Genomic DNA, 18,949 nt, shown 5'->3' with positions numbered 1-18,949 from the left:
AAATATTACCAAGAATGTAATCTGTTTCCATCCTTATTCTGTTTTCATCATTGTACCAAGTATAGCGTTGAATGTTCTTTCTTTGGAAATAGGATTCACAAGTTCATAATTTTAAGGCAAGGCACGTATAGGAATGATTTGAGACGTATTAAAGTTAATTATATTGAGAGTACAATGAAGGGCAACCTCACCGATTTCTCCGGATTAAATTTGTATGGTTCATTGGTTGTTCAAGTCCACATCATCATTTAATATGATGTCAGTGAGGTTTTTCAAATGAGTGGATGTTAACTATTCATGATAAATTCATTAATCACAGATCATATATTTATTTTTGAGGTATTTCAAAGTTCGTAATTCCTTGTAGTTAGAATATGAAATAACATTGTTTTACAATTCTCTGATTTGTAATAACATCTGACGTTAGTGGGTGATTTGACATAGTATTCACGAGCAGAGTCAGTCCTTACGGAGCGGTTAATTCCCTCCCCTCATATGATGTCTATGGTGAATTTTATTATGACTTCTAATACCCACTCCAACCAGGTAGCACTACATGATGTACATTTACATCGAGAAAATTCACCCTACCCTGAACGCGATGAATGTTAACTTTTCAATACCGCCTAAAACCAACACGCTGAGTATAACGGCCTGTTTTCAAATCATTCCGTACATGTTTTCAGCAGTGAATAAAGTCTTCTTCTTCTTCTTCTTCTTCTTCTTCTTCTTCTTCTTCTTCTTCTTCTTCTTCTTCTTCTTTTGCTATGCAGCGCAAGGCTGCGGGGAACCCTCATTTGGCTGAGGGCACAGCTCTGCCGATGAAGCAATGTTCTTTCTTTTGGGGTAGAAATTTGTAATTTCTTCAGGGTGCCGGTGATACCTCACCTACTCTTTGCCAAGGACACTGTGGGATCTTTCACGTCCACCAATTAATGTCAGCAGATGGGATGCCCAGTTTGACACCCATCTAAGGGACGACACACAGATTGATGCCTCACCCTGCTTGTGAAACACCAGGCTGACTTTATAGCTATGCCAAAATTTCAACCCAGGCGAAGAAGCTTAGAGGTGAGTGTGTGTACCTCCAGTCGAAGCCATCCTGCCAGCAACCGAGTACGTAGACGTAAAGCATGCAATCGGTATGATGTTATAGTACATATGATCAGGTCAGGTATGGGAGCATGTGCCGGAGAAGCGTCACTGCGTCCACTTTCCGCCAGTACCCCAGGGGCCTCTGTATGGTCATCCCCCAAGCAGATGCCTGGCCCATCCCCATCTTCTTGAGATGCTGATCAACTTGCTTCAACCACGAGGCACATGGTTGGTCCATTCACTTTCTCCACTCACGAGGCTCCCTCGCTTACAGAATCTGGTGAGCAGGATCAGCGTCAGGAAAACGAGCCACATGTCCATACAGCCGCAACTGATGCTCACGGACTATGCAGGTGCCAAATCTCATTTGAGTCGCTCTTGGCAACCGCTCGTTGGACACAAAGCCCGACCAGCGATAGTCAAGCATTCTCCGAAGAGACCTGGTACCAAAGGAATTAAGTGTCCTCAGATCCCTGGTCAGAGTCCAAGTCTCACATCCGGAGAGCAATACTGGAAGCATCAAGGACCTGAAAACTCGGACTTCCTGCACAGGTACCAACAGCACCACACCCCATCATCCAGTGAATCCATGATTCCCCAGGACCAGCCCAGACGTCTATTGACCTCGGGCTCACAGCCAGCAGAGACATGGATATCACTGCCAAGGTAAGTGAATCTCTCCATGACCTCAACATCCTCACCACAAACAGGTACAGACAGGACAGCAGCATCCAAGATGTCATTGAAAGCCTGGATCTTAATTTTGACCCAGGAAACCCATAAACCCAGCGTCTCGACTCCTCATTCAGCACCTCCAGGGCCCCAAGAAGGATATCCAGAGTCCGCAAGAAGGATATCCGCAAAGATGACTGCATCATCTGCAAAATCAAGGTCAGAGATCTTGCCATTCCCAAACGATGCACCGCAGCTTGATCTCTCTGACATCCTCCCCAGAATTCATACCAGACAAGCGCTGAAAAGTGTGGGGGCCAGTACACACCCCCTGATAAACTCCAGGAACAACTGGAAATAAGTCAGAGATGGTATCACCACATCTCACAGCACTCTCAATCCCAGTTTATAGTTCAGACATCAGATTGATTAGTTTTGGTAGCACCCCACGAAGACCAAGAATCATCCAGAGGGCATCCCGATTCACTGAATCAAATGCTTTACAGAGATCAACATAGGCTGCAAGCAGCCCCTAGCGAAACTCTCGTCTGCGTTTGGTGAGGACCCGAAGGGCAAGGATACGGTCAATCGTTGACCTCTTTAGTGTAAAGCCTCACTGCTCTGGGCCATGGTTCTCAAACAGATGGTAGCGAACCCTTTCAAGAATTATCCGAGCAAAGACCTTGTCCGGCACTGAGAGCAGCGTCACCCCTCGGTAGTTGTTGCCGTCCTGGCGATGACGCTTCCCTTTCCATAGAGAGCCAACAAGGTCCCTCTTCCAGTCAGTTGGAATGATGCCTGTGCTCCAGGCAGAGCACAGAACTGCATGCAATGACATGAGTACAACACATCCACCAGCCTTGAGAAGTTCAGCATGGATGCCACAGATCCCTGGAGCTTTACCCCATTTCAACCGGTTCACCGCAGCCTGTGTTTCCACAAATGAAGGTGGATCACAGTTGATTGGAGGAGGGGCAGCAATAGGGATAGTAACACCCCTGACTTCCAACTCAACAGCTGGTGGATCCGCCTGGTGCAGTCGCTCAAAGTAACTGGCCCAGCGGGTCATCACTTCGGATTCCTCTGTCAAGAATCCACCACCCTCCGGTCTAACTGAAGTATACTGAGAGATGGGCTTGGAGGAACAAAATACGTGAATTCCCCTGTAAGCAGGAAGAGAATCACTTGACCACAGGTAATGCTCTACCCCCTTACAGATTCCTCACACATAGGCCTCCTTGTCCACCGTCAGCACACGTACAGTTTTATGCCTCAACTCCCTGAACAACTCAGCTCTGCCATTAAGCCTGTCCCTGCGACTCTGGTCAATGTTATCCAGTGTCCCTTGAGAGACAAAATTCTTCTTCGCCCAACAGTGAGTTCCAAAACATCCACTGGCAACATCAAGGATGGTGGTATTGAAGGCGCTCCACAACTCTTCAGGATTTCTTAAAGCACCCAGACCCCTCAAATCCTGACTCAGCCTGTTCGCAAACTCCTCAGCTATCCTCTCATCCTTGAGCTTGCCAATGTCCAGCCGAGGCTAGGTTGGTACCATTCTCCCAGATTTCAGCAGCAACTTCAAAGTTGCTACCACAAGCCTGTGGTTGGTATTGAGGAACTGAGCATGCTGGTAGACCCTGCAGTTCTCGATCATCCTCTCGCGTCCATCTACAAGCACATTGTCAATCTACTTTGCCACACCACCAGCGTTGGAATACCAAGTCCGGCGATGAGCCTGTGGGTGCTGAAACATGAACCAGCCACCTGAAGTCCATGACTTCTTGTAAAGTAAAGGAACTTCGTGCTATTCTGGTTCACTTTATTACACATGATAATTCCCCAATTTTCATGATTTATGTGGTTTCCATGTAGAATTGGGGTATTTGAGAATGATTTTTGTAGTTACCCCTCACAACGCTGTTTGATACATTTGTACTTTACGTGGAGAAAATTTGTGTCCTCCGCCACTCTGAAACCGTGAGGCAATAATTTTTTTTTAAACCTTCCAAAACCTTCCTGTGCACACTGAGTACATACATACATCAGTTTTCAACCCAATTGAAACCAGTTTAGGAATACATATAATTGAAATAAACAAACCAGACTTGATGGTATAATAGTTGGAGCATCTGCTCTGTGTTTGGGAGGTCTTTTCAAACCTCGGTCGAGTCATACTAAAGACTTTAAAAATGGGGCATACTGCTTCCTTGCTTGACATTCAGCATTTAAAAGGATGAGCATGGAAAATCCCATAGGTTAACATCCATGGGGAGGAGGAAATTCCGAAAGAAATACTCCGCTGAGTGCAGTGAGAAAGACTGTGCCATTGTTGTGACGTCGTTGGTACTCAGAGTGGCCCGGGAAGTGACGGCACTTCTGCCAAGCTCAGTGGCTGTGTTTGTCTCGTCTATCAATCCTGCGTTATGTCTCATGTAATTGTTTGTATGTCCGTTTGTGTGACAGGTAGTTGGCTTCGCTGAAAAATAATGAAGTGATAGTGGGCAGGTCCACCATCCTTGACTCTTTATGGCGACATGAGAGCAACTGCACCAATGTGTATTAGAAATGATGAAAAAGGCCAAAGGATACAGTGATTAAAATCAGAAAGTAACAAAGATTGCTGAGAAGTTATTGGCCCCCGTTGGACTTAGTCTGAAATGGGGACTTATGGATTTGGTCACATACTTTTGCAGCCATATCTTGGACATATTTTGTTGTCCATACTTTTTGTTTTTTTTCACATTTTTTGGACTGATTTTGTTCAATCTTGGCAGAAAGACAATACATTATGATATACATATGCACATCATTTTGTTTCGTGATTCGATCAAAGATGGCCGACTGTTGGCCATTTTAGTTGTAAAACCTGATGTTGTGAACACATCCTCAACCATTTCTCAGACATGCATTTTCCAATGTTGTTCAAACTTGGCCCACAGATAATGAATGACGGCTTATATATGCACCTCATTTTATTACTTAAGTGTGTCCTCAACCATTTCTTGGACATGCATAGTTCAATTTTCTTCAAACTTGGCAAAAGCGCAGTACATGATGTCATACATGTGAACCTCACTTTATTTTGCGATCTGCTCAAAGATGGCCAACTGGTAGACTGGTGGCCATTTTAGTTTTTTTAAAAAACCCCAGTCTTGAACATGTCCTCAACCGTTTCTCAGACATGCATTTACCGATCTTGTTCAAACTTGGCACACGGATAATGAATGATGGCTTACATATGCATGTCATTGATTTTGAGATTGGCTCCAAGATGGCCGACTGGCAGCCATTTTGTTACTTAACATGTCTTCAACCATTTATTGAACATGTATGGTCTGATTTTGTTCAAATTTGGCATAAGCACAGTAGATGATGGCATCATACACTTGCACCTCACTTTATTTTGCGATCTGATAAAAGTTGGTCAACTGGTAGTCTGGCAGCCATTTTAGTTGAAAAAAAACCCCTGATATTGAACACGTCCTCAACCACTTCTTGGAAATGCATTTACCAATCTTGTTAATTGTTGTACTGTTTGTGTAATTCAGTATGTCTCCCCCAAAATATATTAACATTGAATCCCTTCTGTGCGAAATTTACATTTCCAATCGAAAACATCATACATGTCACGTGACCAACTATCTTCCACAATATAACTACTTGACACACATCATTAATATTCATGACCGAATAACCTAATCGTACACAATCTTCCATATCACAGGACCACTCCAGACGGTTGCGCATACACATAGATCTTGTAAATATGGGTGAGCCCTTTAACTCCGTACAGCAAAATTACTAAAGCCATGGGGTCGATGACATTTTATGTCTTTTTCTCCTTGTTTAAACGGTGCTTGTTCTGTCTTCTTTTCTTTCACAGACAGACATTTGCAACGAAGAGCCCAGAATTTCGAGCATTGGACCGAGCATGACTAGCAGTGAACCGGAAATTGAAACTGACACTGGTAATAATAATAGTATCGTTTATAACATGATTGAATAATTCCTTAACACCAACAAGGTTACTTTGTTTTATTAGCCCTTTATCGAATATGAAACTTTGATGAACGTAAATAATTTTCTGAGCATGTCCTGGGGAAGTATAGGAAATAATATTCCTCAAGCAGTTTATAGTGCGTTTTAAAAATGTATATATTTTAATCCATTACCCTTGTGTAAATGTTTAGAGCCAAAAGCGACATCTGCAGAGAGGAGAATTGTTATCACGCATACGACTGAAGTTGATGAGGAGTATCTCAGCATGTATTTTGAGAATCTTTTAGGCAATGAGATCACAATCTTTTCACTGTCCAAAAACAAGAACATGTGTTGGTGTGAAAAGGATGAAGGTGAGGAAAATGATTGCTCGATTGCTATGCTTGTGGCTTTTCAAAAGTTTTCAGTATGCTTTGAAATTGATGTCAACACATAAAATATATGAAGTGTTTCACAACAAATGTGATATCAATAGCAATGATCACCATGATTATTTGTTTAGATGTTGAGAAAATATTGCGGATGCAGTGTCACTCTGTGGCTGACGAGATGGTAGAAGTTTCTCTTTGGGATGACGCTGAGCATGAGCTGGATGCCCATCGGATAAGGATTCAAGGCTTTGGTGATGATACAAGTCTGAATTTAATTCAGATGTACATTGAGAACTGCGCCGGTGTACCAAACGAGAACTTTACGATTGAGTACTTGCACGAAACCGATGCTGCAGTCGTGACTTTTCGTGAACCCATTGGTGAGTTCAATGTTTACTGTCATCATTTAACCCTGTGCTGATAAGAGTAGGTTCAGAGCACTTAATGAAAATGTAAGAGACTAAAGGATAATTAAACTTTATTACATTGCAAAGACTGTTTTATATCTTGTGTTATTTATGATGTGCTCTAAATTTGGTTTCTTAAAATGTATGAATTCTCATACAACCTAATGAATATCGATCATACGCCTCCTGAGCTATCTGCTCAGTACACCAAATTAATCTTTAACAAAGAATAAGCAATACTTTTCCACTTTTTTATTTTCCTTCTGGACATCTCTACTGATAGATCCTGAGTTCAAGCCCCGTTGGGCCACTGAATTAATACACCAGGGGGTTGACTCAGCCTGTCATCCTTCCGAGGTCGGCGAAATGAGTACCAGTATACTGGGCCGGTGTATACCCTGGTTAAAATAGGTGTACCATATCCCTGTGTCGTAAGAGGCGACCAGGGTTGCGTCAGGAAGGGCATCCGGCGTAAAACATGTGCCAAATCACTATGCGGATCATAAGGATGATCCGCTGTGGCGACCCCTAACGGGAGCAGCCGAAAGAAGAAGAAGAAGAAGAAGAAGAAGAAGAAGAAGAAGAAGAAGAAGAAGAAGACATCTCTACTGATGGACTTTACTGATGCATTTGTAAAGTGCTGTTTTCAACATTGGTATCTCCACTGCTCTGACACACTGGAATGAAAAACAATACGGGATTCAAGTTCGACCATGAGGGGAAGCACTTGAGATAACTCCACACGCTGGCAGGTGGGCACAGATAACTCCACACGCTGGCAGGTAGCTAAGCAACCACGAACGCCGATTGATACTGTCAATCCTGGCAGGGTTGCACTATTTTGCATGTTACCGTTTCTGGTGGATTGACCCTACCAAGCGAGTTTCGTGCCCTTGAAGCGTACTTGCGTTAACTTACCGTATCAGGTGCAGCAGAGCGGAGCTGCCAAGTAAGCACCGGCTAATAAGAGCAAATTAGTGGTGCAGAACTTCCTGGCTAACCTGTGTGGACTATGCTGGACCAATGGAGGAAAGACGGAACGAGCTGGGTATATTTATAATATAATAAATTTATTATTAAGGGGATGAAAGGCATGTGCACAATTAGAAAAGGTTTTATTGCAAGCAATATATACAGCAGGGGAAAGCAAAGATTTGTGAGGTGCGGCAAAAGAAATACAAGTATTTACAAAAGAGGACACAGTGCAGAGCTAACCCGAGAGAAAGAACTGACACATTCTTAACTCTACACTAACACGACAGTCGCGATCAGACACACACCCGAGGAAATTAGAATAGCAAGAAAAATAGAGACAGCTTGAGGTGATTGCAACCTCCAGAATACCTGGTGCAGCTGACAGACCAGCACAAACCCAGTCGCTTAGGAGGGGAGAGGAGGGAAGAAAACTGGAGGTGTCTAAGGTGTGTGAGTGGGGAGCAGAGAAGGAAAAATGAGAAGAGGTGCATGTCTGTAGGTTGCTCTTTTAGATCTTGTGCGTCAACAGAAGATAAGAGACAGAACGGGTGAGAGAAAAGCTTACAATGGCGTGTAAGAAGGTCTGTAAATGTAAAATGCAAATGATCTATGATCAGCCTGGCATCCAGCCCACTCAGCCACCCAGTGCTCTGCTCCACCTTCCTCCGCGTGCCACTGATCAGGCCTGGAACTCTCTTCTCTTCGCTCAGCACCTAGCACCTCAGCAACTACCTCTGACTCTTCATCAACCTCTCGCTTCTCAGTGACTTTGCAGGGTGTTTTATAGACATCTGGCAAGGGAGGTGCCCAAAGTCAGATCAGGATGATCAATAGGCATTTCCTAGTGCTCCCATTGGCGCATGAATGCCTTCCCAAGAAGTTGCCCTGCCCTTGCAAGTCTCAAAAGCCGAAAATGGACTCATTCGCCCCAGAACTCAGCCAAGCGACGGAGCTCCAGAATTAATGTGGAGGTCAGGTTTCTGTGGGAGCGCTTTCTGGCCATGAACGTGTGTTGTGCGAAATGGGGGTCATAATTGAGTGGAACGCCAGGGCTATTCAGGTGATGTTGAACAGATTCCAGCTCATACTTGCACTTCGAGCTATATGCCAATATTTTCCAAACACAAGCCTCCGCCATGGTAAGTAGCATCTATGGTTCCACAATATCCTCAAAAGACAATGGTGAGCGCCTGGGTGCTGACTGTGGTTGCGGTATTCATAGCGGTTGTGGTGAGGTGGTTGAAGCATTTGGAGCGGTTGTGGTGAGGTAGTTGTTTTTTGGGGGTTATTTTGTATACATTGTCGAGGCTCGTATGAGAGCTAACACACAACGTACAAGGGGAGCAGGAGACAAGAGGAGTGGGAGTGGGAAGGACAAAACTGTGGGGAACGGAGACATCAGGAGATCTGTGGAAGGTAGAGGGATGGGGCGGGGAAGACGGGGTATACAAGATGGACATTACAGGGACTTTCAGGAAGGAAAGCAGGGAATTTGAAGGAGGTGGGTTTGGGGTGGATTAGCGGGGGTAGAAAAGATCATGTTTAAAAAAAAAAAAAATTGTATACCTTGTCGAGGCTCGTATGAGAGCGAACACACAACGCACAGCAAGGGGGGCATGAGGCAAGAGGGGTGGGAGTCGGAAGGACAAAACAGTGGGGAACAGAGACAGGAGATCTGTGGAAGGGAGAGGGATGGGGCGGGGAACATGGGGATTACAAGATGGACATCACAGGGACTTTCAGGAAGGAAAGCAGGGAATTTGAATGAGGTGGGGTTTGGTGGATTAAGGGGGGTGGAAAAGATTGAGGATTTGGATGGGGGATGATAAGAGGTGGTGGTGAACAGCTGTTTTGAAGGCCTCAAGGGAAGAATGGGATTGAATAAAGTGAGGGAGTTTATTCCAAAGGTGGGGAAAAAAGAGGAATGAAAGAGTGAGGGTGAGCAGTGATTCGTGATTTTGGTAGTTTTACCAGAAGGGGTTTGTTGGCGGACGTTGAGCGCCCTGCGGAAATGTGGGGGGGGGGAGGCAAGACTTGAGAGGAGACGGTAGAAGACAGAAAGACCACCGACCTGCCTGCGGTGAGAGAGTGAGAGGCCCAAAGACTCAGCCTCATCGTGGGAGATGCCAATGATCCGAAATGCCTTGGTTTCCACAGCGTTAAGCTGAGAAAGGTGAGAGGCAGGAGCACCAGCCCAGAGAGGAGAGCAGTACTCCATCAGGCTGTGGACGAAAGCTTTGTAAGTGGTCAGGAGCTCAGGTGGGCCGAGGAAGGACTTTGCACGACGGAGGATTCCCAGTCGGCGACTGGCCTTGGAGGCCAGGTTTGAAATGTGGCTTTCCCAGGAAAGATCATGGCAGATAGTGAGACCCAGAAGCTTGAAAGAAAGGACTTCTTCCAGAGGATTGTTGAAAAAGTGGATGGGGGGGGGGGTTCTAAACGGTCCTTTCGGAGAGACGTCGTGAGAGTGTGAGATTTGTCCGGATTGAAAGACATGTTCCACGTGTTGGACCAGTTTGTGATTTTACCCAGATCTGCAGTGAGCGAAGAAGCTGCTACTTGCTTGTCTGAGGGATGACAGATGGTACGGCAGAGGGTGGAGTCATCAACAAAGAGATAAAGAGGATTTTCCAGAGAGTCTGAGAGATCATTGATGAAAACCAGAAAAAGAGCAGGGCCCAGAACGCTACCTTCAGGAACTCCAGCCTGGACAGGATGAGGGGATGAAAGAACTCCATTTAGGGCCACATGTTGACTGCAACAGGAGAGGAAGTCTGCGAGCCATGAGTGGAGATGGCGTTGAATACCATAGGAAGAGAGTTTGGTGAGCAGGGCAGGGTGCCAGACTGTGTCAAAAGCATGCGATATCTCCAGGGATAGGGCTTTGATTTCATGTCCGCATTAGGGACCTCCATCCATTGTTGGGAGAGCAGAAGCAGCATATCCAGTGTCGAGCGACCTGATCTGAAACCAAATTGATGATCTGAAATCAAGCCATTGGAGAAGAGGAAGGGTTTAATGTCTGAAGCGATGATGGATTCCATAACCTTGCTGATGATTGGGAGAAGGCTGATTGGTCTGCAGTTGCGGGGATCTGTTTTTGCATCTTTTTTATGCAGGGCAGTAATGTTTGTTGATTTCAAAGCAGATGGCAGATGACCTTGAGCAAATGAGAGGGTGAATAGAACAACGAGAGGTTGAGCAAGAGCAGAGGAGCAGGTTTTTAGGACACGTGAGCTGCCATCTTGACCGGTTGCAGAATCTGAGTCGAGGTTTGACAGCAAGCTGTCCACTTTGTCAGACGGAAAGGACACAGAGTCCAGGGACAGTTGGGTGTGACTGGGTAAGGTGGGTACAGAAAGCGATGGGTTTTGGACACAATATTTTGATGCAAACACCGAGTTTAGGCATTCAGCCTTTTCATGTGCGGTATCAGCAGTGCAGCCATTTGAGGTAAACGAGGGGATGGAGGGGCAACATACACCAGGAACATTTGATTAGGCTCCACTAGGATTTGGAGGAGGGAGAGAGGTTTGAGAGTTCAGACTTGAGCTTAGAAATATGTTGTTTTCTGGCTCTCCTGAGTGTAGATACACACTTGTTCCGAGCTTTATGGAAGGAACTGAGATTACCCTCAGTTGGGTTTGCTTTACATGAGGCAAAGGCAAGTTGTTTCAGGACAACTGCCTCACCACAAGCTTCAGTGAACCAAGGGCGGGAGGAGTGTTTGTAGTTGAAGTGTTTGTGGCGGTTATGTGTTTGTGGCGGTTATGGTGAGGAGGGCGAGCATAGGTTATTGTTTGGATTTTTAGGAAGGCATTGTGGTAGTTTTGTTTTATAAAGTTTGTAGCATTGTGGTTCGATTACGGAAAAGGTTGAAACGAATTTTCCATTTGAGAATGGTGCATGGTTTGAACGGGGTTTTGGCAGCATGTGCTAATGAGGCTGTCTGTTAACGTGCATGCATGTTTGGGATTTGCTCTACTATCATGATTGGCTTTTAGTGTAAATTACACTGATTTACCTGATAAAATCATTTACATCAGGCAAGGGCATCATTGCTGAGCTCGCCTCACCAAACAAAATGTAATTGGCCCATAAAGGCTCGTCAGCCTTGGGCGCTTACCCCTGGACAAACAGTGTACTCAAGGCTTTAAGTTCTTTAGTCTGGTGCTTTGATGATTTCAATACACATACAGTATGAGACATTTAAGGAGAATGAAACCAGGAAAAATCATAAATGAATACTAACTATCTGTTTCAAGCAAATACTTTTGCAGGGAGAGAGCCGAGATAGCTACCACCCCCTCTCACCACCTCTTCACAAAATTACTAACTTATTCCCCCACTGCTTTTCGTACACGAGAAAAGCCAAAAGTCTGTGCAGCTGATTATTATACTTGCAGAATTATTCAAAGCCATATTGTTAACAAAAAAGTAAAATCCTACAGCAAATGCAAATGACCAACCTACTGGTAACAGAACAGACACAACCAGAACATTTTCTCACAGCAGCTCTTTCTTTATCTTTATTGTATGTGCTTTAAGTTTCCCAATCCGATAAAGTTTAAATGCCAAAAATTAGCTGAGTGGGAATGGAGATTTTCTTTTTCTTTCGTTTGTCAATAACTTTACAAGGCAGATCAAGCAAGCATGTGACAAACTACACCAAGGCACCTATATGTTTTCATTAACTTTGATTTTCGTGTGATTGACCATCGGTCTCAAAAGCTGTGACTACATGCATCAGAGATAGAATACATCAACAGCCTTTCAACACCAACATATAACTAGGTATCTTTGATCACAAAGTGATCACCAAGAGTGAGCAACACCCGGCGCCCATGATCCAATGATGGAATATTTTGTTCTGAGCACCATATGACCTTGACCTTCAACATTTAGGGATAGAGTGTAAATTAAGAAAATGTGTCCCCCATCTACAATCTATCCATGAAACTCAACATCATGAAGATCGGAGGATAATTATCCAAGTTGTAATCAAAAAGATGTTTTTAATTAATTAGGTCACAATCTGAAAAAAGCAGGTCAATGACACTAATCAAATATCAGGTGCACAACTTCATTGCAGGTACACTATTATGATGCAAGAACATCATGGAAGGAGGGATACGATTATATATGTGCCTTCCTCTATGATATCTAGGAAAGGCAATTTTGTTCCAGTCAGGCAAACCTTAGTCGAGTTACGGTGAAATGTGTTAAAATGTCTAATTAGGTCAAGACCTTAAAATTAGATCGATGTCTGTCAAAAAATTGCCAACCCCACATATTTGTATTCCCATTATTGATGCAAAATTTCATTCTGAAAATCCCAGCCAGCTCTGAGATACAGGTTGTGTTATGACTCTTCACCCGGCCGAGTAATGACGGAGTCGAATGAGGGTTCTCGAATGATACGATTTATTTCAGAAGATGGCACTACGCATGCGGAATGCAGCCCAAAGGCCCTTCAGTCAGGTGCCCCCGGACCACATTGAGATTTTTACTTCAAAACAGTTGTATATATAATCACACAAAAGCAAAACTGGGTGTGGACTATAAGTGTGTGCTAAGGGATAAAGAAATAAAGAAATAAATGCGGCAGTGGGCTTCTTTCCCCCCTCCCTCGGGGCCCTCAGGGAAGTTGAATCAGTCAATCCTCAGATTCGCAACCCAACAGTTCATCTTGTAAAATAATAACTTTCTAAGACTCCTACACCCCTACATTGGCACCTGCTGATAGCAAAGGTGAAACTCTGGTGATGACTAAGAACAGGAATGTGTGGGATATCAGCATACACAGTTCTCCCAGGAACAGGAGAGTGATAAAACAGGAGAGTGATAAAGGCTGTCCAAAGGAACAGTTAGGGCAACATGCAACATTTAAAGCAACATCTTAAAGCAAGGTTTGAATCCTGACAGCTGATTAATATACAACTATTGACTATTGATTATTCAACTATGGCTCAAATATGACCACCTAGCATATCATCATCATAACAGGTTGGACATTGGCAGAATAAAAATGAAGAATAAATAAATAACAAGAATGACCACACTGTAGTCACAACCTGCGACAAAATCGGGTAAGAGGTGATTGGGAAACACGCATTTAAAACGCTCTTAAATGCTGTACAGCATGATTGGGAATCACATTTACTGCCCAAGGAAACTATTAACTTAACACCTCTTATGCATGTCAACCTCTGCCATGGTTGTATCAGAATGAGCTGATTCGTCACATGGTCAAGGATTGTTTAATCCCAACATTGGGCTGTTAAAAAAAACTGTGTAAAACAACATAATGCTTGATTACGTAACACTTGATTATCGTGCGTTTTGACAGGCTTGATTAAACCTTACTATGATTCAACATGTAATTAGATGTTTTTTTTGTTCTTTTGGGGGGAGGAGGGGGTCCCTAATCAGGATTAACACCCAACCCAACCAAAGTCAATGGAAATCTGACTCACAAACCCAGTGTATAATCAGCAGAGGCCTCCAGGCTTAATGTGTTTGGCCCATCAGAAAACCAAGATGACGGCTGCAATCATTTTGTCTGGATGTCATGGTGGGTTTTGTCAAGCGACCAATGTGGGTGTGGTCCAGCAGCTGTCTGACCATTGGGTGAACATTTCAAAAATCGACACCCAACAACAGCAATGTGGAGCTCTTGTAGACCTACGACATGTCACAGGTAAAAACCTAAAAGGTGGTTTAGTACTCCTACAGGTCTTAGAAACTCTGAGGTACCATTAAAATTCCATCCATCCACTGGGACCATACTCTGTACAGAGCGTCAGTGCTGCCAAATCAGTCTTCTGGGCTATTGGGCACAATCCTGGATGGGCTGCCACTCTGACACAGGATACTCAAATGGCTCAATCATCCCATTAAGCTGGTACTCATTTTGCCAACCTCAGAAGGATGACAGGCTGAGTCAACCCCACCTCATATATTGAACTCGGGACCCTAGGATCCTCAGCCCGCCACCCTAATCATTAAGCCAACACCAGGCATACCATTAAAATTGAGGGCACTAATTGTTAAAACAAACCCTCAAACAGGGATAAGAATTTCCCTATCATATCAGAGTATAGTGGGAGGCTTAATGGCCAAACATGCAAGTGCACCTCCCGACCTATCACCTTCCCAGTTCTCTTCACAAGCTCTACATTGTTTTTAATGTACACTTCTTGATTCCAGAACTTATGATTCAGACTCTTTTTTTCTTCCTCCTCTTTGTTGTCATGAGTGTCGTCATGACCTGTATTAGTCAGTTGTTTTGTCAACTTGCTCAACTACCAAATAAATCTTGTGTATATTATGTTGCTTCTTGTTTTTTATTTGAGGGTCACGAAAGCACTTCTTTATTCTTTCAAAAAAATTGTGCTAAATTTCATCCACATTTGTGAGCTGTTGTTTTTGTGAAGCAACTGATGCTCCTAGCAATAAAACAAATGCCATAAGTACAATGACAATTTACTTTTAGTTTACAAAGGCCTTTTTAATTGTTTTCAAAACCATTCACAAAACACTCACACACACACACACACACACACACACACACACACACACACACACACACACACACACACACACACACACACACACACACACACACACACACACACACACTGAACTGGGTAACATGAAGCTGAAGAGCACAATTTTTCTTTTTTAAATAACAAAGTATAACAACCACCCTCAACCATGAAACTAAGAGCAATCACTCAGTGTTGTAATGGTTAGAGCGTTCGCTCTGAGATTGGGAGGTCAGTGGTTCAGACCCCATCCGAGTCATACAAAAGATTTAAATAATGGTACGTGCTGCTTCCTTGCTTGACACTCAGCATTTAAAAGGACAACGCACGGATAGGCCATATGTTGGCAATCATTGTGCAGGCTTTGATGGGCCTACTGGCCTGTTCCTGCATTGAAATTCCTTGCAAGGGCACATATTGCTCGCTCGCTTCCTTCTACATCTTGTGCCATACTCCTACTCTCTTGTATAAATTAAAAATAAAGTAAATGTGAAAGTTTGATATTTTTTTGGTCACACAAAATGTCCATTTTTTTTCCACAACACATGCTCTCAGGTGATAGTTTACAGGTAATGCTAAAGTGCTTCATTGCTTTTATATTTTGTTGCTCAATATGCAGTTTAATTCTGTGTTTGTGACTAGATTGGATGATGCTTCAGAAGAACAGTTCTAACAAAGCTCTGGAGGGAAATGCCATTCTGGTTACTCCACTGCCTGTGACAAGATCAGTATGTGTTGAAGGGCTCACAAAAGACATACCATCATCCCTTCTGAAGCTGTACTTTGAAAACAAAAAACATGGTGGTGAAATTAAGGAAATTTCCATGGATGAAAGAAGTAACTCTGCCTACATCTTGTTTGAAACTGCATCAGGTAAGACTGGCAGTGGCATGCAGTTTGAGTAAACTATTTTGATGCTGGGAACCCCACTCGGCTAGCATGCTGATGTTGGCAAAAGTTGGAATGGTCAGTCGGAACGTTGAGCCAACATTGGTGTGCTTGCTGGTTACCCAGTCACTTGATAACCTACATGTATAATATGCCAATGGATCAACATGAAACATGCTGGGAACACACAATATAATCTTGAACAAAATCATTAACACACTGCTAACTTTAGTTTAGTCCGACAGATGACGTAGATGTGGTTAGGTGACACAGAGGTAGCACACTTGCCTCTGAGCTGTCTTGTACCTGTTTGATTCTCAACCTGATTATATACTGTCAGATTGCTGTTTCACAGGTAGGACTCGATGAGCATTGATTGCTAGTGTATGCAAAAGACCATTTGGGTCTTTTGGCAAAAGTAAGTGAGAAATTACCCTGGCTAAGTTGCAAATCATTGCCTTAACTCGGCCAAAAGATGAGATGGATACCACCAGATCTATTTACCCATGGAAATGCCAGCATGGTATCCCGAATGATATGTTCGGTCATGGGACAGATGATTATGATGATGATGTGTTGTTTATCGTGTTTTGGCAGGAGTTAAAAGCACATTTTAACATTGCACACCATTAGACCTTATTGCTACACTTGCATTTGTTTTATAACAATTCGGATAAGATAACAATTTGGTTATCACGAGTAATTGTTCAGGAATATCGGTCTATGCAGGACAACATTACTGGTTTAATTCATTTTGCTCTTCCAATGGCTTAATTGTGGATATAAAATTGAACGTGTGTGTGTGTACGTATGTATGTGTGCATGTATGTATATATATATATATATATATATATATATATATATATATATATATATATATATATATATATATATGTATGTATGTATGTATGTATATATATATATATATATATATATATATATATATGTATGTATGTATATATATATATATATATAAATATATATGTATAGATTTTCTAAGTATATTTTGCTCTTCCAGTGTGTGGACGTCAAAAGATCTTCTCATTCAGTGTTGGTGATACCAGACTTAAAAATCCATTCTCCTCACATGTTGAAATGCGCTCAGCACTGTAAAACAGCAAATGAAGACGTTTTAAAAGAAGTCACTGATAAGATCATTAAGAAATACATAACTGTTTCTGAAAGAGATGTATGGAATAGTATCCTCTTGGATGTCGAAAAAATATCCCAAGACAAGTGCAAAGTTAAATATAACGGTTGCAGTCAAGAGTTAACACTGATTGGAATGGTGGAGGATGTCAAGAGTGTGAAACAGAAGTTGGAGTTTATCATTAGCGATGCTGTAGATGCAGCAGTCTGGAGCGTAATCTTATTACAAAAGAATATTCCTTGGGAAATGCCATCAGGTTTGATCTTTTTTAAAGAATGGATGCTGAGAAAGGCATCAATAATCGATTTCCAAACGCTTCCTTTGAGTTTGACACTAAAAAGCATTCTTGCTTTTTAACGGGGATGAAGGACGACTATGATAACCTTCGGATGTTTGTCGACGCAAAAATCCAAAGTGTGGAGGTGAAGAATTTCAATGCCTCCGATGGTTTGGTGAGATTTATGAGCGTTCCAGAACAACAGAATACGATCGATGCCAATATCGGAGCACAGGGATTAATTTCCAAGTTTGATATTTTTGATGGAAAAATAAGGATCACTTCAATGAACACACAAGTGAAAGAAGCAGAAAATTTTCTTCAGGAGAATGTAAAAGAATTTCGATCAACAGTTAAAAATGAAGCAAAGGCATCAACAAAAATGAAAGAGTGGGATCTTTTTCAAATCCCTTCAATACAACTACTCTGTCCATGAAAGATTCTGTTTGTTTGAGCAAGAAAAAGTCAGCAATGGCTACTCCATCAGTTTGAACATTGTGGGTTTCACCTCTGCAGTGAAAAGTGTCGAAAAATATTTGGAATTGTTTTATAACAAAAATTCGTTTCTCACAAAAATTGTGAAGCCAAAATCTTTGAAATGCTTTGAATATCTCACTGATGTGAAGAGGATTACTGAAGATCCTTTTTTTCGTCAATGAAAAGTGGAAGTTGACACCAACAACAAATATATATATATATATATATATATATATATATATATATATATATATATATATATATATATATATATATATATATATTTCTATCTGTATCGATAGATGTGTACATATAAATATATTGTTACGGCTGTGGAAATTCGCATTACACCATAAAGGGCCCTCAGGTGAGTTATCTTCATAGGTAAATGTGTAGTTAGCCCAAAGCCGTTGTATAGAGGGAATTTATGTGATTCATCCGGGCTGCGACGCTTTGAGTTAGCCATTTTTTTCTTTTTTGTCGTTATTTTGAACCAACCACGTCTCAACCGCCATCACACAACAACCACCTTAACCACCACGCCAGCCATCGTCACCAACTACAACCACGCTCCAACCCGCAGACAACAACCACAACGCCAACCCTCACCACAGAAGACCCTCCACCACCTTCGCCTTTACCTTCACGAATTCATCCCACATCATCGCTTCCACGGCCATTCCCGCACCACCTGTGAACACTGAACGTCGGGCTGTCTCGGGCCCGTTCGGCGATTGGTGCTGAACGCACCGAGCCGCGAGCGCAAATGGCGGCCTTTCCGAGGGGAAAATTCGGATCAGAAACGCTTCACGCCCACTTCTCCTCCGTCCAATTGGCGAGCGCGGGGCGGCCTGGCCCCGCCTCCAAGCGTGTGTATGTGAAGTCCGTATATGCAAATTTTAGGATCAGGAGAGGTTCACCCCCATTTTTGCCCGACCAATGGCTGACCGGGGGGGGGGGGGGCGGCGTGGCCCCGCCTCCAATCGCGTTCTGATCCTAAAATTTGCATATTGGCTGCTCCTGCCGCCTATAAAAAGGCGAGTGCAAGGCGAATTGGAGCGAGTTGGGTTTTGGAGTTGCTTGGAGAG

General features: G+C 43.0%; 1 protein-coding gene across 5 annotated transcripts in view; it reads left to right on the top strand.

The window, feature by feature from the left end:
* Nucleotides 1–18,949, top strand: part of LOC147029818 (protein mono-ADP-ribosyltransferase PARP14-like) — a 171,760-nt gene that overhangs the window by 44,317 nt on the left and 108,494 nt on the right. For all 5 annotated transcript variants that reach the window (XM_085873173.1, XM_085873171.1, XM_085873175.1 and 2 more), the window contains 4 exons: nucleotides 5,654–5,738; nucleotides 5,961–6,122; nucleotides 6,272–6,520; nucleotides 15,712–15,942. In XM_085873173.1, the coding sequence (XP_085729299.1) occupies nucleotides 5,654–5,738; nucleotides 5,961–6,122; nucleotides 6,272–6,520; nucleotides 15,712–15,942 (727 nt within the window). The remainder of the gene's footprint in view (nucleotides 1–5,653; nucleotides 5,739–5,960; nucleotides 6,123–6,271; nucleotides 6,521–15,711; nucleotides 15,943–18,949) is intronic.

Source organism: Eptatretus burgeri, chromosome 3 (assembly GCF_056783735.1).
Source record: "Eptatretus burgeri isolate ZD-2024b chromosome 3, Ebu_testis_v1, whole genome shotgun sequence".
In the NCBI taxonomy this organism is placed as follows: domain Eukaryota; kingdom Metazoa; phylum Chordata; class Myxini; order Myxiniformes; family Myxinidae; genus Eptatretus; species Eptatretus burgeri.
The sequence above is the reverse complement of the archived record's forward strand: the minus strand, read 5'-3'. Positions and strand labels throughout refer to the sequence as shown.